At 40.8% G+C, this 26,946-nt stretch overlaps 1 protein-coding gene across 1 annotated transcript in view; it reads left to right on the top strand.

Moving 5' to 3' along the window:
* The window catches only part of brca2 (BRCA2 DNA repair associated), a 129,881-nt gene extending 103,292 nt beyond the window's left edge, over window positions 1-26,589 (top strand). The window contains exons 23-27 of the mRNA XM_078545338.1: window positions 4,345-4,511; window positions 7,350-7,488; window positions 13,993-14,249; window positions 17,125-17,274; window positions 25,336-26,589. Coding sequence (XP_078401464.1) covers window positions 4,345-4,511; window positions 7,350-7,488; window positions 13,993-14,249; window positions 17,125-17,274; window positions 25,336-26,445 — 1,823 coding nt within the window. The 3' untranslated portion in view covers window positions 26,446-26,589. The remainder of the gene's footprint in view (window positions 1-4,344; window positions 4,512-7,349; window positions 7,489-13,992; window positions 14,250-17,124; window positions 17,275-25,335) is intronic.
* The last annotated feature ends 357 nt before the right edge of the window (window positions 26,590-26,946 follow it).

Raw genomic sequence — 26,946 nt, 5'->3', positions numbered from 1 at the left:
TTTGGCTGCCTTGTTCACAGCCAATTTATAGCCCCCACAAATATGTACAGTTTGATCAGGTTTCACTACTGGGCTATGGGCGCTGCCCATTCCGAAAATTGGACTGGTTGGATGATGCCTAGCTTTTCTAACCGGCACAATTCTGCATCCACCCTCTCCTTTGAGGCATAAGGCACAGGTCTGGCCTTTGAGAAATGGGGAGTCGCCTGAGAACTTACATATATTTTTGTTTGCAAGCCTTTTAACTTTCCTAATTCGTCACAAAATACACTGACATATTTCCTCAACAGTTCTGGAAGAACTACTGTTCTCAAGTGAAATATTTCAGGCCAGTTGAGCTTAATTTTTTTTGTGTGACCAATTGCCCAAAAGACTAGGTCCCTCACCTGTCACTATGATCACTGAGGCTGGGCTGTCTGATGCCTATAAGGACACAAGTACTGTGGCGATGCCCTTTACCTGCATAGATTCTCCAGTGTATGTCTTCAATTGAGCCATTGTAGGCTCCAGATTCAGTGGCGTGGGTACCTTTATTTAGGTATTTAAATGTGTGCTCTCCCACCACTGTAGTTGAGGCTCGCCTATCTACCTCCATTATTAGTGGCTTCCCATTCACTTAGATTGTGACAGTAATAGGTTCAGTTTTTACTGCTGTGACATTGTACAGGGAATAGATGTTGATATCAGCAGCTTCAGGTTCTGTTATATTATTCACTTCAATCATCTTGGTCTGCTGCCTTATGGGCTGTTTCGATTTCACCCTGCATTGCTTTATTATGTGACCTTCCTTGTGGCAGTAATGGCATTCTGCCTCCTTGAATCTGCAGGTGTCTGGCATGTGGTTACCCCCACATCTATAGCAGATGAACATCAGAGTCGCTGCTGAAATGCTTCCACTAGGCCTTTTCGTTTTTCTAGCAGCAGAGATTGCCTCTTGCTCTGCTGCTGTCTCTCTGGTTTTCGGACCATGCCTGGCGGTAGGTTCATGCCCCATGTGAAGAATAGCGCCATGTTGCAAGTTTTGTAAAGCCTGCTAGTCTCTCACAGCACTTCCCATGGTTAGTGTTATTTCCATGGCATGCTTCAAATTGATATTGACTTCTGTGAGTAAACAGCACTGAATGGTGTCATTGTGAGCTCTGCAAACTAATTGGTCCCACAATATATCATTGAGTGTATCGCTGAAGTTGCAGTGCTCAGTCAACTGCTTCAACTTCGCTGTATAAATTGCAATGGACTCTCCCGGGGCCCTTAGTCTGGAGTTAAACTTAAACCTCTGCATTATTACCGATGGCTTTGGCTGAAAATGCACCTTCACAAGGTCAACTAATTCGTTAAAGGACTTAGAATTGGGCACATCTAGGGCCTTCAGACTGCGGATGAGATTCCCTGTCTTGCTACCTCAAAAGGATTGCTTTCTGCCTCCCCTCTCCGGTAATTTCATTCGCCACAAAATAAAACCAAGACACTCTACTTACTGGCTCTAGTCTTCCATAGCCGCGTCATAAGCATCAATTCTGCCAAAGAGTGGCATAATTGGTAAATATACTTTCTTTTCTTAAGATCTGATGCACTCGCATTCACAAGGCGAGGTGCAGCATCAGAGCTATGTTACCCTCATCACCAAATGTAATGACCTGACGTACCAGACAGGTTTCTACTTGAAACAGATAACTTTATCACAGAGAACTTTTCAGAAGCTACCTGCTTGAACCAGTTCCTTGATTAGAAACCCACCTGCGCATAGGGCCCCTTGGTCAGAGTCTCCAGGAACAATCACGTTACCCCGATAGGGAGTAGGAAAGACTATACCTTCAGTTACTACACATGGTCATCCAGATATTTTATTGAATTCGAGTTCCCAGAGCATTACCCCTGGGTGTCTGGATTACCAGTCCAGTGACAAAAACACTTTGCCACAGCCTCCCTGTGTATATTATTCCAGTTGTGATGTCACCAATGTCCTGTACAGCTGTAGCAGGACTTCCCTACTTTTATACTGCACCCGCATTGCAATAAAGGCCAAAATTCCATTTGCCTTCCTAAATACTTGCCGTCACTGCTTGCCAACTTTGTGATTCATGTACAAGGACACCCAGATACCTCTGTACTGCAGCATTCTGGGGTGTCTCTCCATTTTAATCGTAATTTGCTTTTAGAACTTGTTGCAAATTGTCAGTTTTTAATTTTTTTTCAAAGAAATCTTGTACTATGACCGCACAGTCTGGATTTTCTGTTATGGTGGATATCCATCTACTTTTTTGTACGCCCAATGCTGTTATCGTTTTGTGCTGGCAAGAGTGCCCACATGAAAATTGGCTGGTATATTTAAATGAAGCAGTAATGTGCTGTCCTACAGCCCATTTTTAGCTCATTGTGGCTTGGTTCATATCTGTATAAAAGACATTTGTTGTTTTATAAAGCCAAACATGCATTTCAAGGGTCTAGTAGCTTTCATCAAATGGAGGAGCGGAGCCAAGGACTGGGATCAAAGGTTTGGGCCCTGACAGCAGCTTCCCTCCCACATCGATCGTTGTTTTATAAAGTTTCCCATTATCACCGTTTATCCACTCCAGCAACCCACATCCAGCAAGGCGAAGAAATCCAGGTGGAGCGGAGGGTGGAAAAGGGTGGGGGGCTGAGTCGGATGGGAGAGTGCGAATGCGTTGGGGGTGGGGGGTGTTGAGTGCAGAGAGCATGAGTAAATGTGTGGGGGAAGAGGTAGGTTGGGAAGATGGGTTTGTGTGATGGGAGGAGAGGACCTGACTACAGAGAGCACTGCAGAAATCCTTTTCTTTGCTTTACATGTACATTACCCAGCAAGGTCATGTTCAGTTGTTAGTATGGACTTCAGCCTGTATTATATGCACTAACTGCATTGAATACTGAAATGCTGAGGTCACTTTATTGATTTTATACAAATGCATTTGTGCATAGCCTTGATGCTAGTAGAAGCGTAAACAAAAGGAAATCTAATGTTTCTATCCACTTGAACTCTAATAATGTCACCCATTTGAAATGGCCTATAAATATTTGCATTGCACAACAGATCATAAAAAGTGCTATAATTATGTGATTCCTTGTTACAAAACATATCCTGACCTTTTTGTCTTTGGCACTGATTTTTAGACTTTTTGGCTCCAGCCACACACACATGCCTGTGTCAGGGAGCCTATAAATCACTCCCACCAGTGACGTCTTTCCTTTTTGCTATTTCTAATCTCTGCCCAAGCTGAATCTACATTTTGATCCTCCGAGCCAAGATCATTTCTCACTACTGTACTGATCTCACCCTTTAGTAACAGAGCCACCCCACGTTCGTTCCCTTTTCTCCTGTCCTTCTGAAATATCAAATACCCTTGAATATTCCGATTGCAGTCGTGGTCACTTTGCAAGCATTTCTCTGTAATGGCTTTCATATCATATTCATGTATTTCTATTTGTGCTATCAATGCATCCTTGTTATGAATTGAGGAAAAGAGCTTTTAATTCTGTCTTTTTACCATTTTTCCCTACTCTCACCTTATTTGCTGGTGCACTCTTATGGTTGTACACTCTGTCCCTTCAAGTGTTCAAAATACACTGGGCCAATGGGCGAATTCACCCTGGAAACCTCACAGTAGTCTACAAGATATCAAAGACAGGTGCGAAAAATTCAAGAACGGTCACCCCTAAGTACTTTTCTCAAAGTTATGTCTCACTGAGAGTGGGAAAATAATGCAGTTTGATTGAAGGAGCATCGAGCATGGGAGACTGAATCTGTGAGGAGCTGCTCCTCCAATCAGATTCTGTTCCTCCCATGCTCTCTGCTCCAGCTCCTTCAGTCACAAGTTTCCTCCTCCCTCTTACTGGTCCTGCAGCAATAGAATCTGGCAGAGCAGCAAGTGGGGTGAGGGAGGGAACTTGTGATTGGAGGAGCTGGAGCAATTATTCTGGCCAGTCCCAATGCCACCATGCAGGAAACTATTAGCTGCACCAAACATGTTGAGAAGAGGCTGAGGAGAAGAAGTTGGAAATAAAAAAGTGGAGGCAGCTGGAAACCAAGTTTCGAGGCCGGGAGCAAGGCCTGGGGGAGGTCCCACTCGGCATCACACTAGCCGGACCTGACTGCCATCCACACAGACAGGGAAGGGTTCTTGGCTGCGTTTTAGCTTTATGCAGTGACAGAGCCTGCGAGAATTTGCAAGATGTCGTTCTGAACAGAGGTGATACTATAAAAATATAATACTGTTGATCTTACAAGGTATAGTTTTATGTAGCTTGTCCTCATGTATAGTCGTAATACATTTTCATTTTAGTGAAGTATAGTACAGAAATTTTATTGAGCTATTTTTTCCAATATAGCCTATATGTTAAATATCTGGCGCCCAATTGCTGAACTACAATCCCTGCTGAAGGAGGGTGGAAGATATTGGATTTATTATTTGACAACATCATCATGCAAGAATCGGCTAAGTCATGCTGGTCTGCAGTTGACTGCTACAAAGAAAACTAGATACCAACAGCTACAGGTAATTCAAATATTTGAAACAAGTTAAATTGAAAATATTTAATGTTTTCAAGTGAGCTCCTTTCATGTAAATTGAACAATAATGAAAGCACCCAGTTAAAAACAATAAACCTCCTGTAATGTTTGTTGCCAGAGTAATTGGAAATTTCTTGTTTCAGAGGTCAACTTTTTGCTAAAATTAGAAAATCCCTTAATCAGTTAAACAGGATAGATTTTGGGCTAGCAAATGTGAAATGATAAAATACGTAATTCAGTGGATCACAAACATTAATGCTTGATGCACACTATTGACAGACCCAATTCTGCTAAATGTTGTGAAGTTTCTATTTTGATTGCAATTAAGTAGTTGGTCCTCTTAATATTGTGGTGAAAATATTTATTATCTGTTTAGACCATATCCTGAGCACTGGTATCAGTTCTGGTCACTGCACCTCCAATAAATGATGCCTAGTGTTAAGGGGGTGGGCGGATGCCAAAATCGGCAGTCCCCTCACCATATTTAAATAAATCACCAAGGGTCAATTAGGCTTGTTACCAAGCCAGTTGACCCTGATAATACACCGCTCATGCCATAAAATGTTTGGCATGGGCAAGAGTGGGCAGCCCAATTTTTAAAAATAGTTTCGTCAAAGGGCAGGAAGGAAGAGGGGGTTCTATCTTCAAGGCTGCCCCTTGTGGATCGGAGGACAGCCCCTTGAAGATGGAACCTCCCCCCTCCTTCCATCCGATTCCTAACCTCCAAGACTCCAGACATAACATGGCTCCAGGATCCATGCGCAGCCTTCCACCTCTTGCAGTGCCCACTAATGTACTCTTGACACTGCTGGGATTGATGGAGCACCCACCACCCCATATTATTCAGCCCCTGGGCCAGGAGTTTTCAGCCGGCCTGCGGAGGTGGGCCCGACACGCTGGCGCGTAAAATGACGCGCGATGACGTCGGGCATGCGTCCTGACGTCGTCATGCTGTCTCACGATGCATGCACGAAAGAGCGCTGGACCCAACTCTTCCCTCCTCTCTCCCCCCCCCCTGCCCTACACAGGTAGCGCTGAACGCTACAGCTCAAGTATTACACTGGGTGGGCCTTAATTGGCCCGCCTGTGTAAAATGGCAGTGTGCACCTGATCATGGGCGGTGGCTGGGGTTCCCGACCACTCCCGCCAAGCCTACCCGACGCGGGAGAAATTATTTCTGGTCTTTTCATCCTTGAAAGGAGGCACTTAAGATGCGATCTTGTAGAGCAGTGTTGTCAGATAGAAATTTGAGTTGTTGCATCATTTTAAAAATATGCACAAATTTTAGTAGAAAATGTTTTGCCTGCACTCTTAAAATTCAGGGAAATGTACCACCATTCAGAAACAAAGAAGAAAAGCACTCAATGATCAAAAACCATTCGCATACTCAGCGTTTCATCTTCACTCCAAATAAAAAGTGTTCCTGTGGGAACCTGCATTGACCCTAATTATAACCCAAAGGCAAAATACCATGGATGCTGGAAATCTGAAATAAAAACAGGAAATGCTGTAAATACTCAGCAGGTCTGGCAGCATCTGTGGAGAGAGAAACAGAGTTAACTTTTCAGGTTGTGACCTTTCATCAGAACTGGGAACTTGACCCTAATTATGCCTGCCTTTCTCTGGGATATATGGATCATTTCTTTATTCCAGTTCTGCACAGGCTCCCTCCCATCACCAGTTTCTTCAGTATGTTGATGCCATCCTGTTGTTACTCCAAAATAGAAAATTTTCATTACTTTGCTTCTAATCTGCACCTCTCCCTCACCTTCACATGGTCCATTTCTTACTCCTGCTTTCCCTTTCTTGACTTTTTTGTCTCCATTTCTATGTGTAGGCTGGCGATCAATATTTGCTATAAGCCAACTAACTTCCACAGCTACCTTGGTTACACTTGATTGAGTAAAGCTTCAAGAGTAAGACAAGGGGCTATGGGTTCGTAGGAGTAGGTCATTCGGTCTGTCGATCCTGCTCCACCATTTGATTAGATCATGACTGATCACCTACCTCAACACCACTTTCCTGCGCTATCCCAACATATCTTGATGTCCTAAGTATCCAAAAATCTATAAATTTCTGTCTTGAACATGCTCAGAGATTCGTCTTTCTCAGCCTTCCGGGGTAGAGAATTCCAAAGATTCACCACCCTTTGAGCGAAAAAATCTTCTTCATCTGAGTTTTAAATGGTCTACTCCTTATTCTGAGACTGTGTCCCCTGGTTCTAGACTCACCAGCCAGGGGAAACATCCTACCTACATCTACCCTGACACATCCTGTAAGTATTTTGTACGTTTCAATGAGATTATCTCTCATTCTTTGAAACCCTAGAGAATATAGGCCCAGTTTCCTCAATCTCCCCTCTTAAAACAATCCAGGGATTAGTCTAGTGAACCTCTGTTGCACTCCCTCTATGGCAAGGATAAGGAGACCAAAACTATACACAGTACTCCAGTTGCAATCTAACCAAGACCTGTACAATTTCAGCAAGACACCTTTACTCTTGTACGCAAATCACCTCGCGATGAAGGCCAACATACCATTTGTCTTCCTAATTGCTTGCTGCACCTGCCTTTTACTAGTTAAAACTAGTAAATACAAATTTAGGACAATGTCAGGAAGTTTTCTTTGACACAGAGTGATCAATACATGGAACAGACTCCCAGTTAGAGCAGAAGAACTGAAGATCCTCAATTCATTTAAGAGCCGATGGATGTTGCAGTGGGAAATTTATGGCCATTCTGGATGGCAGAAATTAAATGTTGCAAAGCCTTTCTTATCTGTAAATATCTTGATATCTTACAATGCATTTTGATCCTCCTTTTAGCCATCTCTCAAAGTGTTGGAGCAACTCTACCAACCTAGGCAAGCAGTGACCTATAGCATGCTCCTTGATCCATTGTTTGGAGCTGTCTGCAAAGAAGTGGACCTAGCAGGATATGTGATCCACATCTTGAGAAAATCAGGTAGCACATATTGGGAATTGCTTTACCAGGTTCAAAGTGTGGAACTGGAAAAGGCCATTTGGCTCATTTCACAGAGTATAAGTATACCGTATTGTGTAACCAAGTACACATTGGTGTACCTTTTATGTAACCAAGTGATGCCTTACAGGGTCAAGCAACTTTCATGGTTAATTATTTGGTTAAATAAAAATTAAAGTTGTTTCAGGAATTTCCAAATTCCCATTAAAATGAGAATAATTGCTGAGTTTTTGTTTTCAGACTTTGACAAGAGTCGAGAGAAAAGCAGGGGTGCCATCATGTTATGGTTTACAAAATAAAAACCCTGGATTCTTTTTAAAATTCTTAGTAAATCTATGTTCCGGCTTAATGTTTATTATGTAAACCTTGAAGTAGAAATTTTTTAAAGTAACTGTACAATTGGACTGAATTGGAAAACCGATCCTGGTGTATAATGTGCTAATGCCCTTGCAATAATTTTCTAATATAATTTGAGTTTGACAACTGTTTTCTCCTAAATTTTAAGAAACGGTTGCTCTGTTCTACTTTCTGGGCCTATATAAAGGGCTAGTTCAGTTACTTTGGTCATTTACCCAGAGCAGGTCTGCAAATATAGATTCTGACTCTTTACTGCAATCATTTGGGACTGGGTTTTTTTTTAAAGTTACCTTTGTTTGGAATACAATTCAGATTTAATTTTGTGGAGATTTTCCCTATAGCCATTTCTTGATGTAACAAATTTATAGCAAACTCTTGTGTCATGATTACATAACAAATTACTAACTTAATTTATGTTGTCTGTATTTCATTGGTCAGATTTTTCAGTCAGCTTCAAGTTCATTTCTCAAGATAGCCCAATGTTAATATTTCACTAATGTGAGCTAACCATTTGTGTCATTATCCTTGGATACTAAATAGCCAACAAATAATCTTTATCAAAGCTAACTACTGCAAATGCTGGAAATGTGAATTGGAAAGAGAAAACACTGGAACTACTCAGCAGGTCAGGCAGCATCTGTGTGGAGAGAAATAGTTAACTTTTCATGTTGATGACCTTCTATCAGACTGGAAAAGGTTTTAAGCAGGTACAGAGGCAAGGAAAGGAGGGAGTCGAGAAAATAGCAAAAAGGAAGATCTGTGATAGGGTGGAAGGTTGGAGAGATTAAACAATAAAAGGGATGATGCTGCTAGGCCAAATGGTGTGGTATTGGGACAGGAAATAGAAGGTGGGTCTAGCGTAATGGTTCTGAAACTGGAATCCGCAGATCCCTAGGGCTATGTTGTCTGCAAAATAATGTGAAATAGGAGATGATTAAGGGGTGTGGCTGCCACCATATGCAGGACAGAATTGGTGAGCTGTCTCTGCTAGGAAGGGAGTGAACAACAATAGGCTCTGCAGTAAGAAGCAAGCACATCATCTCACTATCTGTAAGCAAATACCTTTTTTCTTAAAAGCATTATTAAACCACTCAACATGCAGCACTTACATATTATGAGTAGTATATAGTATTCTAATTTAGACGTGAGGTTGTCTCTGATTACTAATGCATTTGAAAAGAGGACCTTCAGCCAAATAATTTTGAAACCACTGGTCTAGAGGAGATGTAAATGGCAATAACAGAAACATCAAGAACGGTTGCTGTCTGAAAAGTAGGAGCAGCAGTTATGATGTGAAATTTTTGAACTCGGTGTTGGGTGCAGAAAGCTCTAAAGTGTCTAATTGAAAGATGAGGTGCTAGCCCTAGGGTTTCTCTTGAGCTTCATTAAAACACTACAGGAAACAGAGGACAGAGTTCAGAATAGGAGTGAAACTGAGCATTATAAGAACGTAATCCCTTTAGATCATTGTAATACAACTAACTATAATTATAATATTAAATTAGGTCAATTTATCATTTATGACTGACATCAATTGAATTCTGAACATGGATCTCACTTCTGTGGCGCTTTGTGTTACGAAAATTGTGGTTTGTACGAACTATAACAGCTTACAATTAGATAGTGCCTTCAACATATTAAAATATCCCAAGGCCCTTCACAGGAACATTATCAAACAAAATTTGACACTGAGCAACAGAAGGAGATGGGACTGATGAAGGAAAGCTTAATGAAAGATGCAAATTTTAAGTAGCATCTTAAAAGAGAGAGGTAAAAAGTTTTAGGTAGGGAATTCGAGTTTGGGTCCAAGCAGGTGAAAGCACTTTTGCCACTGGGGGAGCAATTAAAATTGGGGATGCACAAGAGGCCAGTTTTGGAAGAGTGTGAATTTTGAAGGCTTGTGGGGCTAGAGGAAATTGGAGATGGGCAGCAGAAGGCCATGGAGGGATTTGAAGACCAGGATGAAAATTGTAAAATCAACCTCACTGAGGTGCATTAGTTCCCAGATTGGGAACTAATGTACGTCAGTGAGCACAGGGGTGATAAGTGAAGGGGACTTGGTGCAAGTTAGGATACGGGCTCCACTGGGACCGTTCCCACACATTCAAGAATCCTGCAGCTACTACTTTTAAAACCCTAGGATATTGGCCTTCAGCTCCAGGGGATTTGTCAGCTTTCCATCCCACTTTACTGACATTAATCACTCCCATTAACCCCTTGGTTCCCCACTATTTTTGGCATGCTAGATTTGGTAGGGGACCTGTAAAGTAGTCCCAGCAATGTTTTCTGCCCCATGTTATTCTTTATTTCCACTCATATTGATTCTACATTCTGATGTTCCAAGTTAAGGTCCTTTCTCGCTACTGTCCTTGCGTCATCCTTTACCATGGCTACACCCTTGTTTTCCATTCTGCTTGTCATTTCTAAATGTCAGCCTGAAATATAGGGGAGAATTTTCTCCCCGTGGGGGGGCATTGGGCGGGCGCGCAGCCAGTTGGCACCCCCAATCGGCTGGGCGCCACCATTTTACATGGGGGGACCAATTAAGGTCCGCCCAGCATGACACGCGCCCAGAAGCGCTAGGCGCTCCCTGTGTGGGCGGGAGAAGTAGGCTGGGTCGGGGAGTGCACTCTTTCGTGCATGTGCGCGAAAGAGAACAGAAATCTCCAAGCCACTGAGGCGCCTTAGAGCTTAGTTTCACATATAAAACATTGAATAAAGGGAGAGAAAAATTTTAAGGGCATGTCTCCTCGTATGAAACTGTCACACGAGCTGAGACATGTCTATTAACGTTAATTTAAAAAAAATTTCCAACACTTTTTAAAAACTTTCATGAAACCTCATCCCACCCATGAATGAGTTTCCATGAAAAATGCGAAGGCCGCCTGGGCTCTTCGCCTGCCCGCCAACCTTGAGGTTAGACGGGCAACTCAGGTCACTGATTTAATTGATTGTTAAGTGGCCTTAATAGGCCTTTGACTGTTCGGCGGGCACGCAGCTGACTTGGCTACTCGCCCGCCGAACTGAAAATCTGAATGACGCACGGTGACGTCGGGACGCACGCCCGACATCACCCCACGTCATTTTATGCCTCGACGAGCGGGCCCCGCCCCCACTCGCAGAGCCGAAGATTCTACCCATAGTTTCCAATCTTAGTCATCTTGCAACCACATCACTGTAGAGACCATTAGTTCTATTTATCTGTCATTATGCCACTAGCTCGCATATCTTGTTGCAAATGCTTTGTGCATTCAGATGAAGAACCTTTAATTTTAATCTTTTACCATTATTCTCTGCTTGGACCTGATTCTCTGATGCATTATTACTGTTAAACTCCGTTTCTTCCAACTACACTATATGTTTATCTTTACCTATATTGCTACACTACTCTGTTGCCCCAGTTTGCTTTCTTTACATTCTTAAATTTCCCTCACCTGGCCCACTCCTTTTTTTAGTTTAAAGCCATATCCACAGGCCTGTTATTCAATTCACCCATGGAGCCCCGCCCAATGGAACAGTTCCCTCTTTTCCCACTACTTTTGCCAGCACCCCATGAACTGAAACCCTTTCCTCCCACACCACTCTTTGAACCACACATTTAATTCTGATTGCTTGACCCTATACCAGTTCACACATGGCTCAGGTAGTGATCCAGAGATTATTACCCTAGAGGTTTCAATTAATTTGGAACCTAGCTCCTTCCGCAGAACCTCAGTCTTAATTCTCTCTGTGATATGTCATTGGTTCCTACATGAACCACAACAATTGAATCATCGTCCTCTCAGTCCTAAGCTGCTCTCTAGCTGCAATGTGGTATTCATAACGGGACAGGCAACATAACCTTCGGAACTCGGTTGTGGCTTCAGAAAACAGTGTCTGTTCCCCTGACTATACTATCCCCTACAACTACCACGTTCTTTTTTTTCCTCCCCAACCTGTCTGCCCCCCCAGCCCCAGTACCATGGTGCTGTGATCAGTTTGCCCATCCCCTACAGCCCTTGTTCTCATCCATACAGTTAGTAAGTACCTTGTACTAGTTTGACGAGGTCAAGGACCAAGGCTCCTCCATCATTATACCCTGGGTCCCTTACATCTGCCTGACTCTTAGTCACACCTCCTGTCCCTGACCCGTGTTGAACTCTAAGGTACCATTTAACCTAAGGGTATGACTGTCTCCTAAAACAGTGTTCAGGTAAATTTCCCCCTCCCTGATGGCCCACGATGCCTGAAGCTCAGAGTCCAGCCCAACAACTCTGAGCTGAAGTTCCTCAAGTTGCAAGCACTTATTGCAGATGTGGTTGCTTGGCTTCTCACTGGTCTCCACATCTTCCACATGTTACAGTCACAGCACACTACCTGCACTACATTGTTTTATTTGATTAGCTCAAATTATTATTGTCAATTTTTTTTTTACATTTTTAGCCACTTAGCTTATCTACTTTGTTATTGATTTTATTTACGTTATTGATTTTATTTAAGTTTCAGCTCTGAGTTTAACCACTTACCTAGCATAGAAAGCAAACAAAACTGAAACCAATCACCTACCTGCTGTCCTGTAATGCCGCTATCAATTTACATTGGAACATAGGTGCAGGAGTAGACCTTTCGGCCCCTTGAGCCTGCTCTGCCATTCACTTAGATCATGGCTGATCATCTACTTCACACCATTTCCCGCACTTTCCCCATATCATTTAATATCTAGAAATCTATCACACTCTAACTTGAATATAGACACAGATTTATTTTTGAATTTGCCACCACACAGTTTTCTCTCTTGCTGCTGATCATCTCTCAGGGTGACCATTTGTCCTCCCAGTACTGCCAGTTCCCTTTCTATTGCATGTGAGCCAGCCAGCCCAAACTACTGCCACCTACATAAGATGGTACAGTCCAGAGGCTGCACGACGTCATCCTCCAAGGCCAGCTGCAATTTCCCCACTGAAGGTTAACAGCTATGTACTCACCTGTCTGCTACTCCCTGACAAGAGAGAATAAAATGTAGTGAGCTCTCTTTGAATAGAGAGCCTCAGTGGCCTCCCTTATGCAACACTGCATAGAAAGCTGCATAACATTGCAAATAAATCCAGCTCCAGGCGGGAAGGAGCCTAACATATAAAAGTCACAGCGTTACTTTCACAGCTGCTGGCAATGCTGCCCTCTCCCTATTCTGAGTTTGTGATTGCAACAGATTGCAAATTTCAGTGAGAGCATCCTTACTGAAGTGCAAATGATTCGAGTGAGAAGAATTGCACCCTGAATACCCTAGCAGGAATGGCCTCCTGCTGACAATCCTTCTCCCCTTACCTCTTCCAGCAAGTTGCTCTGCACCGTCTCTGTTCATTCTGTCATACGGTATTCTAAGGGGAATGCCTATTACTGCACCCATGTAGGAGAGCAGCTAGTTTGTGCTGAATCCTTGAAGTCAGGACAAGGTTCTTCACCTACCGCTCCCTGTAGACTTCAGCTGCTTTAAAGAACTTGAGAAAGCACCAAACACTTGTTCAATGGTAGCAGCAGCCAGTAGAAATCAATCAGCAACTAAACTCAAAGTAGTTGATAAATAATGCTTGTGGGGATGGCCTTCCTGTTGCTAAATGTATATTTAGCTGTGTGAGCTTAGAGAAGGTATTGGCTGGCACATTGAACTCCAAATTGCAGTACTGGTGTCAATACAGCGTTATGAGTGACATCATGATCTGCCTACTCTGCAAACGTCCATGGCAGTCACTGCGCACTAACACCCTCACCAATATTGTGTCTGGCACAACTCATACCAGAAGTGTGAGAGAACATTATGAATACCATTTTGGACCTCTAGGGATACTCATAGTGCCAATAAAATGGTGACATATTGGAAGTTTTCTCCCTATATCTCAAAAGAAACCTGTAGTTTGGCATCAAATAGATTGTAACATTTAGGCTGTTAGAAAGTCCAATGAACTAGATGTAAATACCACAATGGTGCAAAGGAGTTGTGGATATAGTTAAGTTAAAGAAAATTTATTTTTTGCACATGCCTGGTGGTGTTTCCTCATTTTGAGCATGAAAGTCACCAAATGTGTGGTTCCAAGATGCGAATTGAGGGAGCATTATAGTGCTAATTTGTCTATCTTTTATACCATATTGCAGGTGTGCCTACAACTCTGTACCTAGCTGATGAAAATCAGAATCTGGTAGCTGTGAAGGTTTGGGCAGGTTTAAGTCAGTTGGCTTTGGAAGATATCATCAAGCCAAGTGCCTTAGTTGTTGCAAGCAACTTACACTGGACATCGGATAGCTGCATGGGTATCCCTATATTGTTCACTGGGGATCTTTCTAGCTTTTCTGCTAATCCAAAAGAAGGACATCTGCGAGAAAAGTACACTCAACTAAAAAATTCTGTGCAGGTAGAGTATTTGAAAATTACTATATTTGTTATAGCAATCTAGCAATAGAATAAGATCTTTCATATAGTAAGCCTAGATCTAACTAACTTAAACTGAAATATTCCTCAGTACAAAGTTCCTGACATATTAGTATTAACAGAAATTTATAAGACCTAGCAATCATGTTTATCCCTGTCAATGCTATTACTTCACCCTGACTATACTAAAACTATTTCACATAGGGAGAAACTTGATGTATTTTCTTCCAAAAACATTCCCTTATCTACTGGCCATCAAAGCAGCAATAATAAAACTGTGGGATGGTTTCGGCTTTGCAGTATTCCAAATCAAAGTTCATTCACAGAAGTGTTGGATGTTTGCTTTTTGTAACTCTTTTTAAAGTGACAGAGGTGAGATCATCCAAGACTTTAAACATTTTTACCAAATGGCTTTATTAACAAAAACAGTACAGGTTTACAGATACAGATAAATAACCTTTAAGGCAGGAGTATATTTCAAATCTTGAATATCCAATTCTTCTGCTTTGACTGAAAGGTTAATTCTCTGCCCATGTCCAGAGTGGTAAGAGGTCAACAGCCTCTGTGTCACATTCTTCTGGTATAACTCATGCACAGAGCACTGGTTGTTTTTATGGACAGTCTTATACCATTCTCAAACCCCTCTCAGTAATTTTCCATTCTCTCTTGCCTGCGGTTCCACAGACTGGTGCCACCAAACAGCACCTGGTGTTTACAATGGTCTCTCTCTATCTTTCAAGACTGGCTTATCTATAGCCTTCCTAACAGACATAACACTGAATTTTGTCAGCCTTCTCAAGTCAGTTTAACAACTTTTTGAACGAAACTACTACTTTAGTAGGCAATCCATCCAGGTGAGGTCTAAAAATCCTTCCAAGTGTTTATGGTTTTCATATTTAGACATAAAAGGTAGAAATATGTGCACTTGTACAAGGAACACTGGGGATATGGAATAAATGAGCCTGAATATAATATATTACATAAATTTCTCTCCTTGCTTTTATAATGGCGGTATTAGCCCTTGTATTTTAAACTGTTAACATTTCATTTAAATGTGAGTGGGAACTTATATAAAAATATAAAGGAATCATTAGATGGCTTCACTGACTGAGTTTACTATTTTATCTTTTTCTTCCACTGGACAAAGCGGATACGCATACAAAACAAGAATTTTTCTTTCTATTTTCCCCTTTATCTTGCACTAACAATTTGCATTTGTATCATACATTTACTGTAAACACGCTGCACAGATAGGAGTGAGGTGAAATAATGCTGAGCCAGGAAGCAGTAGTGATCAAAAGCTTGATTGAAAAGATGAGGTTTAAAGAGCTAGGGGGCTCCACTATCAATGGAAGCACCAAAGGGAGTGGAGGAATGCACAAAAGACACATCAGAGGAACAATTTGTTCAGTGTCAGAGGCGAATAAAGTGTAGGCCAAGTTTGCAGAGGTAGATTGTGATGAAACCAAGGAGAGATTTGAAAACTGCGAGGATTTTAAATTTACTGCTATAGATGTAGGATGTTGATTGGGGGGGGGTGGGGAGTTGAGTAATGTTGCTCCGGTGGAAATAGAGGCCCCATGATGGAGGGAGTATAGGCACTGAACTCATGTTTAAGGGTGTAGATCACTCTAAAGTATTAATTGGTGTCCATCTTTCCCCTATTGGACAGAAACTTGGAGACTAACCAGTGATTGTGCTGCTACCTTGTTCATGGTTTTCTCACTAAACACTATGGCCACCTTGGGTCAGCTATACATAACTAAGTATTTGAAGGGGTGTGTTTTCAACGTGCCATTGGTGGTTAGTGAAATCTACTCCACTTTAAACAAGTTCATCTATTCGGAATTTAGGATCACCTTTAGCATATACTCTAGGCTGATCTGAGCTGAAGAAATTGTGGTATCTGACTCCAGTTGTACAAAACTGATATCACATTAGCAACCCATTTTATTCTGAGCCCAACCTTCTTTTCCATTGAGAAGATTCCAATTCACTAACAGGCATTGACCAGTTCCACCCCCACTGTCTTTTGGATGAGATATTAAACCAAACCTGCCTGGTTCAGTGGATGTAAAAAGCCCTATGACACTATTAGAAAATATGGAATTATCTTGCAGATTTTTTTGTTTTACTCGATTCTTTCATAGTTTATGTCATAGTTCTCATTTGACTTTGACTGTCAGCTTCTGTGTCACTGGTTTTTATTACTAAATATTATCTTATTGCTTTGACCCTTGTACCCGGAAACGGTTTCTGATTTTATCCCATTTTCTGACCAAGATTTCTCCCTCAATCAACAGGAGCAAAGGATCCGATCATTCATTTATTTGTTGTTTGTGGGACCTTAAATGCAGAAGTTAGCTGCCACTTTTGTGCCTGCATAGCAATAGTCTTAATTGTAAAGCTTGTTGGAATGTTTTGAGGATCTGAAAAATGCAAACTAAATGCAAGTTCTTTCTAATAAAGCTTTATTACAAAAGAGATTTAATTTAGCATCAGAGAGCTGAAAAGTGTTCTTTAAGTGACTGGTGGAGTGAGACTGACATGCCTTGGCATTGTTGCCAGTTTCATATTGAAATAATGATGTGACTTTATTTTGGTCAAGTTAACTTATCACGTCATTAAAGAGATTATCTCAAATGTATTAACATGCAAGTTGCTACAGTTATTAAATATATAAATGCTATCAACACTTGAGTTACATAAGTAAAACTGCATTAAAATAATTTGTTCTACTAATAATGGTACTAATGCTGCAATTTGTATCTCTACCACCACCTTCAGAAATCTGGTACTCCAATTAGAGATAAGGTTTTTCAGTTATTAACATATGCCTTCTTAACATCTTTCTTTAGAATCTGCAGAGTTTTATCAAGGATGCTGAGGAAAAGGTGATGACGATGCTTGAAACATTAACTACTCCAAGGTCGTCCAGAGATTTTGGTGCTGATGTACTTGCTCGTACCCAAAGGAAGTCCAACTTTGTTCCAGTTAATAGCACTGCGGTATGTGTACATGCGTTCTACTAAAAAAAAAAAAATCCCTTTATCATAAGCAGATTTTAATTAAATAAATAATTTGTTTTATTTGCTAGATTTACCTCAAAAGCAGGTAAGGCAGATGAACAAAAATCACTTCTGTGATCAGAATTTCCAACAAGTATTTGAAACAAGAGAAATTCATTCCAGGGAACATTATGACCACTTGAATAGGTGTTGTGGCCCATGTTAAAATAAACAATATAGATGAGAACAGGGAGACAGTCTTGCTGAAAGAGTATTAGAGTTAGGCTCTAAATTTAAAAAGCAGGACCTCAAGGGTAATAATCTGGATTATTGCGCAAACCATGTGGCTTGGAGCAGATGGATCTGGAAATTAACCACAGTATCACAGGAGGAGGCTATTTGGCCCATCAATTCTGCACTAGCTCTCTGAAAGAGCATTCCACTTAGTCCCACTCCCCTGCCTTATCCCCGTAACCTTTTACATTCTTTCTCTACGGATAGCAATCCAATTCCCTTTTGAACACCTCGATCAAACCTGCCTCCACCACTCCTTCAGGAAGTTTATTCCAGACTCCAGCCATCTTCTGCGTGAAAAATTTTTCTGCTCATCACCTTTACTCCTTTTAACCTAAACCTTATGATACAATGGTCACTGTCCCCTAGAAGCTCTCCCACTGATATTTGATCCACGTGGGCCAACTCATTCTCCAGAATCAGGTCCAAAAGTGCATGTCCTCTCGTTGGACTGGAAACATAATGCTGCAGAAAATTATCTTGAACACATTCCAAGAACTCTTGCCCTCTTGTCCCTTTGTATTATTCCTAACCCAGTCTATATTTGGATAATTGAAGCCCCCCATTATCATTACGCATGCGGCTAAAGAGATGGTGTGGGGAAAGAGATTCCTTTTTTCATGGAACACTGGCAGCAGTTCTAGGATAGGAAGGAGCTGTGTGGATGCTCACCTGAACCAGGTGAGAACTGTGTCCGAGTGGAAAGGGTAAATCGAAAGGTGGCAAAAATTTTAAACTAATAAGGTGGAGTGGCACAGTGGGTGGGAGAGGGATCTACAAGAAACACGAGCAGCCTAAATGTAACAAAACAGGATAGAAGAACGTAGAAAAGAATAAAGTAAGGGAGGACATTGATGGAAAATTGAAAAGTAGTTATAGAACAGGAGTCTTAAAAAGATGGTTAAGCATTAAGTGAGAGAAAATCCTATTAAAAATGAGTTAAAATATCTGTACAGCAGTGGACAGGGGAGCTGGAGGTAATCATGCATTGGGAGGAATCGGACATAGTAGGGATTACCGTGACATGGCTACAAAAATCAGGTCTGGGGATTAAATATTGCAGAGTATAACGTATTTAGAAGAGATAAAGGGGAAACAATGGGGAGGTAGATTAGCTGTACTTAATTGAGATAGCTGTATCTCTCCTCATATTATGTTATCAGCAAGACAAAAACATAATCCATATTGATAGAGGTAAAAGATAATAAAGGAGCAATCACACTAATAGGTGTAGTCTACAGACCACCTAATAGCAGAAGGAAGATGGAGGAAGAAACATAGCAACAAATTAGGGGATTGTGTAAAAAAATAAATAAATAATAATAATCAGGGATCTCAACTACGTTGATATTAATTGGACGGCATGGGTAGGTAAAGAGGATAAGGGAATGGAGTTCCTACAATGTGTACCAGACTCCTTTCTAACCTAGCATGTGAAAAGCTCAACAAGGGAAGATTCACTGTTGGATTTGGTAATGGGGAATGAACCATAGCACGTTAGAGAAGTAAAAATAGGGGAATATCCATACAGTAGTGACCATAATATACATTCTAAGATTATGATAAGGACATAAGATCAGAAAAATGGAGGTAGAACATTAGCTAGGGATGTTGTGATAGACATGGAGTTACAGGAGAAGCAAAGTTTAAAAAGTGTCCAGCAAGGGACATTGACAGGTTAAACTGTTTATACTTCAATGCAAGGAGTGTTACAAACAAGGTAGATGAGTTAAGGGCACAGGTAGACACATGGCAGCAGGATGTCATTGCTATAACGGAGACCTGGCTAAAGGAGGGACAAAACTGGCAACTTAATATCCCTGATTATAGAGTCTTCAGACACGATAGAGTAGGAGATAAAAAAAGAGGGGTTAGCACTAATGGTTAAAGAATCAACTCCAGTTGTGAGAAGGGATGATATACTAAATGGGTCAACAAACGAGGCTTTATGGATTGAGCTTAGAAATAAAAAAGGGGCAGTCACACTACTGGGAGTATACTACAGACCCCCAAATAGTGAAAGGGAGATAGAAGAACAAATATGTAGGCAAATTTCTGCTTGTAAGAATAAGAGGGCAATAATAGCAGGAGACTTCAACTATCCTAATATCAACTGGGATTCAAACAATATAAGGGGCACTGAGGGAGAACAATTCATGCAGCGTGTCCAGGAAAGTTTTTTCAACCAATTAGTGACAAACCCAACGAGAGGAGATGCAATTCTAGACCTAATCTTGGGGAACGAAGAAGGGCAAGTGGGTGAAGTGACAGTTGGCAACCATATCGGAGACAGTGATCACAATTCAGTTAGATTTAGCATTACCATGGAAAAGGACAGAGATAAGGCAGGAGTAAAAGTCTTGAACTGGGGGAAGGCAAATTTTGCAGAAATGAGAAGGGACTTGGCTGAGGTAGACTGGACAGCACTACTGGAGGATAAAACAGTGGAAAACCAGTGGGAAGCACTATAAAAAGCGAGATCCTAATTCTACACAGTAGACATGTCCCCTACAAAAATAAGAGTGGTACTGCCAAATCTAGATCCTCCGCCGCCCTCCCCCCCCCCGCCCGCCCCCCCGTTGTCTAGAGGAATACAGGGGAAGAAAAATAAAGTGTACGATAGGCACAAAGAACTAAGCACTGCAGATAGCCTAGACGAATATAGGAAGTGCAGGGACGAATTTTTTAAAAAAAATCAAAGAGAGGGCATGAAAAAAGATTAGCAAGTAAAGTTAAAGATAACCCAAAGATGTTTTACCAATACATTAATGCTATAAGGTTAGTTAAGGAAAAAGTGAGACCTATCAGAGATGAAGATGGAAACTTGTGTGTAGATGCAGAGGCTATGGAAAGGGTTTTGAATGAATATTTTGTCTCCGTGTTTACAAATGAAAGGGAGGATGTAGATATAGTAGTCCAGGAGGAACACTGCAAGATATTGGATGGGATAGTCATAAAGAGAGAGGAAGTATTCGAAGGGTTAAAATCCTTGAAAATTGATAAGTCACCAGGGCCAGATGGATTGTTTCTGAGGCTGCTGAAGGAAGTCAGGGAGGAGATAGCCGATGCTCTGAGGATGATTTTCCAATCTTCACTAGATACAGGGGAGGTACTGGAGGACTGGAGAAATGCAAACATAGTTCCATTGTTTAAAAAAGGATCAAAGGAAATGCCAAACAATTATAGGCCAGTTAGTCTTACATTGGTGGTAATCAAATTAGTAGAATCAATCCTGAGAGATAGGATTAACTGTCATGTGGAAAGGCATGAACCTAGTCAGGGATGGTCAGCATGGATTTGTTAAAGAAAGGTCTTGCCTCAAATTTGATTGAATTCTTTGAGGAAGTGACAAGAAGGGTTGATGAAGGTAGTGCGATGGATGTTGTGTACGTGGATTTTAGCAAGGCATTTGACAAGCTCCCACATGGCAGATTGGTCAGGAAAGTAAAAGCCCATGGGATTCAGGGTAATGTGGCAAACTGGATAAAAGGTTGGCTTTGTAACAGGAAACAAAGGGTAATGGTTGATGGATGCCCTTGCGAATGGAAAGTTGTCTCAAGTGGTATTCCACGGGGCTCGGTGTTGGGATCCTTGCTGTTTGTGTTATATATTAATGATTTGGACGTGAACGTGGGGGTCACGATTAGGAAATTTGCAGATGACACAAAGATTGGCCGAGTAGTGGATAGTGTAGAGGATAGCCATAATCTCCAAAATGATATAGATGGGTTGGTGGAGTGGGCGGTAAAGTGGCAGATGGATTTTAACATAGAGAAGTGTGAGGTCATACATTTAGGGAGGTCAAACATTTAGGGAGGTCAAACAGTTACAGGGATTACACAATAAATGGGAATATACTAAGAGGGGTAGATGAAGTGAGAGATCTTGGTGTACAAGTACACAGGTCCCTGAAGGCAGCAGTTCAAGCAGACAAGGTTGTAGAGAAGGCATATGGAATGCTCTCCTTCATTGGCAGAGGTTTAGAATATAAAAGTAAGGATATAATGTTGGAATTGTATAAAACACTGGTGATGCCACAACTGGAGTATTGTGTGCAGTTCTGGTCACCACATTACAGGAAGGACGTAATATCTCTGGAGAGGGTGCAGAGGAGGTTTACAAGAATGTTGCCAGGGTTAGATAAATGTAGCTCTGAGGAGAGATTGGATAGGTTGGGGTTATTTTCCTTAGAACAAAGAAGGCTGAGAGGTCACTTGACTGAGGTGTCCAAAATATGAGGGGAATAGTTAGTGGACAGAGTAAAATTGTTTCCCTTGGTGGAGAATTCTAGAACCAGGGGACATAGGTTCAAGACAAGTGGCAGAAAGTGTAGGGGGGACATGAGGAAGAACTTTTTTACGCAGAGGGTAGTGGGTGTCTGGAATTCACTGCCCAAGCTGGTGGTAGAGGCAGAAACTCAACTCTTTTAAAAAGTACCTGGATCTGCACCTTAAGTGCTATAAGCTGCAGGGCTATGGGCTGAGAGCTGGAAGGTGGGATTAGAAAGGGCACCTGGGTGTCCTCGGGCTGGCATGGGCAAGATGGGCTGAATGGCCGCCTCCTGCGCTGTAACTTTTCTACGGTTCTATAAATACAACAAAAGCCAAGTTAACAGTTTGGAGAAAAGCTAAATTTTGAGGGGCTGAGAATAGAACTTAAAATGGGTAACTGTATTGGTAAACAACGATGTAGAACAATAGTGGGAAACATTTAAAACGATATTCAACAGCACAGAGAAAATATTCTGTTGAAAGAAAAGGACAAACTAAACTAGTGGAACTTCTTGGATGAATAAAGAATAATTGAACAATTGAAAATTAGGAAAGAGACACACTAAGTACATAAGACAGCAGAAGAGTGCATGATAAGAGATAAAACAAAGAGATTAGGAAAGAAGTAAAAAAAAAAGTCAATTAGGAAGGCAATGAGGAACTATGAAACTAAATTATTAAGGAGCATTAAACTGAATAGTACAATATTTTACAGGAACATCAATAAAACAAGCAAGGCTATGAAGGGAATAGGACCAGAAAGGGATAGACAGGATGATACCATGGGTAATGATAGAGAGATAGCAGAAATATTAGAAAATTATTTTGCTTTATTATTCACTGGGGAGATAGAACAGGGAGACATGACAGTGAGTGATGAGATGAGTAATGAGATAATTGCATTTAAAATTAACAGCGGAGGTTTTGAATAAACTAAAAAACAGAGAAGTCAAATCCACATGTTTTAAGAGAATCTAGGGAAGAAATAGCATAGACGTTACTACTCATATTTAATAATTCGTTAGCAAATGGTGTAATTCCAGAGAACTGGGGGATGGGGGATAGCTAATGTAATTCCTGTATTTGAAAAGGTGGACAGGACATGTCCAGGGAATGACAGACCAGTCTGCTTGACATCAGTGGCAGGAAATAAAATGGAATCCTTACTAAAGAGCAGAATAGAAGAACATCAAGAAATGAGAAATATAATGAATAGTCAGCATGGATTTCAAAAGGGTAAATCTTGCTTGACCAATCTTATTGAATAAAAAGTGGAAATGCAGTAGATCCAATTTATCTGGATTTTCAAAAGGTCTTCGATTTGGTGCCCATGATAGGCTAATGAATAAAGTCAGAGAATGTAGAATGGCAGAATGGATTGCTGTTTGGCTTCAAGACAAAGCAGAGAGTGGGAGTAAAGGGTAGTTATTCAGAGTGGCAGAAGCTAGGAAGTGGTGTTTCACAAGGATCAGTTCTGGGACCACTGCTATTCACAATTTACATTAACCATTTGGAATCAGAAACGATTTCTAAATTTGCAGATGACACCAAATTGAGGCAGGGGAGATGGTCAATACTGAGGAGGACTGCAACAAATTACAGGTGGACATTAATAAACTTGCAGAATGGGCAAATAATTGGCAAATAAAGTTCAACACAGATAAATGTGAGGTGGTACTTTTTTTTAACTGTTCATGGGATGTGGGCGTTGCTGGCCAGGCCAGCATTTATTGCCCATCCCTAAATTGCCCTTTTTTTTCCAAAGGGCATTTTAAGAGTCAACCACATTGCTGTGGGTGTGGAGTCACATGTAGGCCAAACCAGGTAAGGACAGCAGATTTCCTTCCCTAAAGGGCATTAGTGAACCAGATGGGTTTTTACAGCAATTGGCAATGGTTTCAAGGTTGTCATGAGATTTTTAATTCCAGATTTTTTATTGAATTAAAATTTCACCAACTGCTATGGTGGGATTCAAACCCAGTCTCTGGAATACCAGTCCGGTGAAAACCACTATGCCACAGCATAGGAATAGGGAGAGTACTTCTTACTTGGAAGTAAGTCTTGGTGGGGTAGAGGAACAAAGGAATCACAATATATCAGTCATTAATAGTTGTGCCACAGGTTATCAAGGCCATAAAAAAAACCATGCACTAGGTTTATTTCTAGAGGAATAAAATTGAAAAGTAAGAAAGTTATGCTAAACCTGTACAGAACCTCAGTTAGGCCACGCTTACAGATCAAGTGCAGTTTTGGTTGCCATATTATAACAAGGATATAGAAGCACTGGAAAGGGCACAGAAGATTTACAAGGGTGATATCAGAAATGTGATGGGATACATATCTAAAGAGGGTTGATGGGCTGGATCTTTGTTGTAAAAAGACTGATAGGTGACCTAGTAGGGGATTTTAAAAATTATGGAAGGTTTTGATGGAGTGAATTCAGGGCGAATGTTTCCTGTTGTGGATAAGAGCATAACTAGAGGCCATCAATTTAAGACAGCCACCAAGAAATTCAGCAAGGAATTCGGAAGAAACTTCTTCACCCAAAGCATGCTGAAAATATGGAGCTTGCTATCACAGGGAGTGATTAAAGTGAATAGCATAGATGCATTCAAGGGGAAACTAGACAAGCGTATGAGAGAGAAGGGAACAGAGTTACAATGGTAGATTTAGATCAGAAAAGATGGGAAGAGGCTTGAGTGGAGCATAAACACCAGCATGGATTGGTTGGATCAAATGGCCTATTTCTATACCATATATCCCATGTCATCCTACTAAATTATTCATTGTCACAAACAAAATATTTTAAAGACCATTTGTTTAGAAATGCAGTGATTTGGAGAATTAAAATATCAGTGCTTTTGGGAACAAAGTCCAGCTCGAAGTCCAAAAGCTACCAAATCTAATGTTTGCTCATTTGGCTTTACCCTCTTCCAAAAATACATTGACCTAATGTTCTGCATTAAGCAAAAACTGACTTTAGTAATTTCCAGAAAGTGGCTTGTTTCTTCCTCCCTTTGGATAGTCTTTAAGCTTCAACTGTGCAGCTTGCCAGAGATCCTAGTATACGGTTCTGTATAATTAAATAATAACAATAGTATGCATCTATATAGCGTTTTTAACCATAGTAAAATGTCCCAAGGCGTTTAATAGGAACAGATACAAATTGACAACCAAAGAGATGTATTGAGATAGGGGATTAAAAAACTTTGTCAGAGGGCAGTTTTTAAGAAGCATCTTGAAGCTGGTTGGCGGGGTGGGGGGTGGTTTAGGCAGGGAATTTCAGAGCTTTGGCCCTAAACAGCTGGTGGTATCTCTGCCAGTGGTGAAAAAAGTTGGGGGTGCAAAAGAAACAATAGATGCAGAATAGATATTGGAGGAGAAAGATTTTTAAAAATCTAACAGATTCTGTTGGATCAGTTCTTTAAAAGTTAGCAGGACAGTGTTTCGTGGATTCAATAGTTCCTAATGTAATTTTTCTTTTTATTCCTCTTAGCAGCCTACTTCATCTGATGTTGAAAGTAAGCTACAGACACTTTCAGCAGCTGGATCCAGACCTGCATTACATAGTACAAAAATTACATCTGATGATTCCCTCACAAATTTGAAGAAAAAAAAGCTTAGCTTTTTGTCTCGGATTCCTTCTCCTGTTCCATTGTCTCCCCTTTGCAATTCTGTTTCACCAGCTATACAGAAAGGGTTTAGACCACCCAGGAGATGTGTCACACCACAAAGCCGTGAAGAAACAATTCAAACTGAAAGTAATAAACTTTCCCAGGTGTCCTCTTTGAAGAGGACTGAAATTTCCAAAATAGTTGAAGATAATTGGGTTACAGATGAGGAACTTGCAATGATAAACACTCAGGCTCTTCGTGAAGGTTGGGCTAACGGGCACTGTGAAAGTGAGAAAGGAAAGTTTACAAAGGGACAAATTATCAGTTCCAAGTTATCTGAAAATGTTAAAAATCATCTTGACATTGATCTTGGGTCTCAAATTTTCAAACTAGGTGAGGACAACTGGGTTACAGATGAGGAACTTGCAATGATAAATACACAGGCACTTTTTGAAGGGTGTGCTAATGGGAGCAGTGAAAAGGATGGAGGAAAGATTCAAAAATCACACATTGTCAATACTGCACAAAATTCTAGTTATCTTGATAGTGAAGTTGGGAACAAAGTTTTCAAAATTGTTGAAGATAATTGGGTTGCAGATGAAGAGCTTGCACTGATAAATACTCAGGCTCTTTGTGAAGGTTGGGTAAATGGAAGCAGTGAAAATAACAGGGCCAAGATTGACAAGGCGCAAGTCATCAGTTCTAATGACACTACCTCATTGCAACAGAATGTTAAAATGTATCTTGACCATGAACTTGAGACAGTCATTGCTTCGCCAGATAAAAGTCCACCTGTTGAATCACGGTCCAAAAGGAGATGTAAAAATGAAGCTAGTATGGTAAATTCAAGTGAAGACACTAGTCAGTCTGAAAGAACTGTCACTGCACAAAACAATGATGGTGACAAAGCTGATGTACAGGATGAGGATAATTTAGACAACAAGCAGGTTTTGTCTCATAAACTGCAGAAGAATAGAAATAAAATTTACTGATAACTGAGGTTATTTCTTTTTTCACTGCATTTGAGTATTTGGGTGTAAACTAGATCCATGTATTGTTGGCGCTCCCAATTAGTACATTTAAAAGATTTGTAAATGCAATTGTACCGGTTTTGAATAAACTATTTTCTTTATATGTCCTGTGTTTCAGAATGTACTACAATTTCATAATTTGACATTCTTGCACTAAATGACACACTATATTTTAGCTGGGAGCTAAATAATCACAGGAACATTATTTCTTCCTACTGATTATAAATTTGCTCTGTGAAATGAGATTGACCTTCTCAGTACCATTCCTGGTCACAGAACAACACTAATTGGCTATCTACCAGGATGAAAAATATCAATACTGTAGTAGGGATAATAATCTAAGGTTGGAAGCTAAAGCAAAGTGCTGATGGAAAAGGGGTGGGGTTTTATGGGACATCTATCTACGCTTTTGAAAGAGGTGGATGGGGGAACAAAACTAACTTTTCAGAAAATATAATTCCA

The sequence above is a fragment of the Cetorhinus maximus genome, chromosome 7 (assembly GCF_964194155.1).
Source record: "Cetorhinus maximus chromosome 7, sCetMax3.hap1.1, whole genome shotgun sequence".
Classification (NCBI taxonomy): Eukaryota; Metazoa; Chordata; class Chondrichthyes; order Lamniformes; family Cetorhinidae; genus Cetorhinus; species Cetorhinus maximus.
The sequence above is the reverse complement of the archived record's forward strand: the minus strand, read 5'-3'. Positions and strand labels throughout refer to the sequence as shown.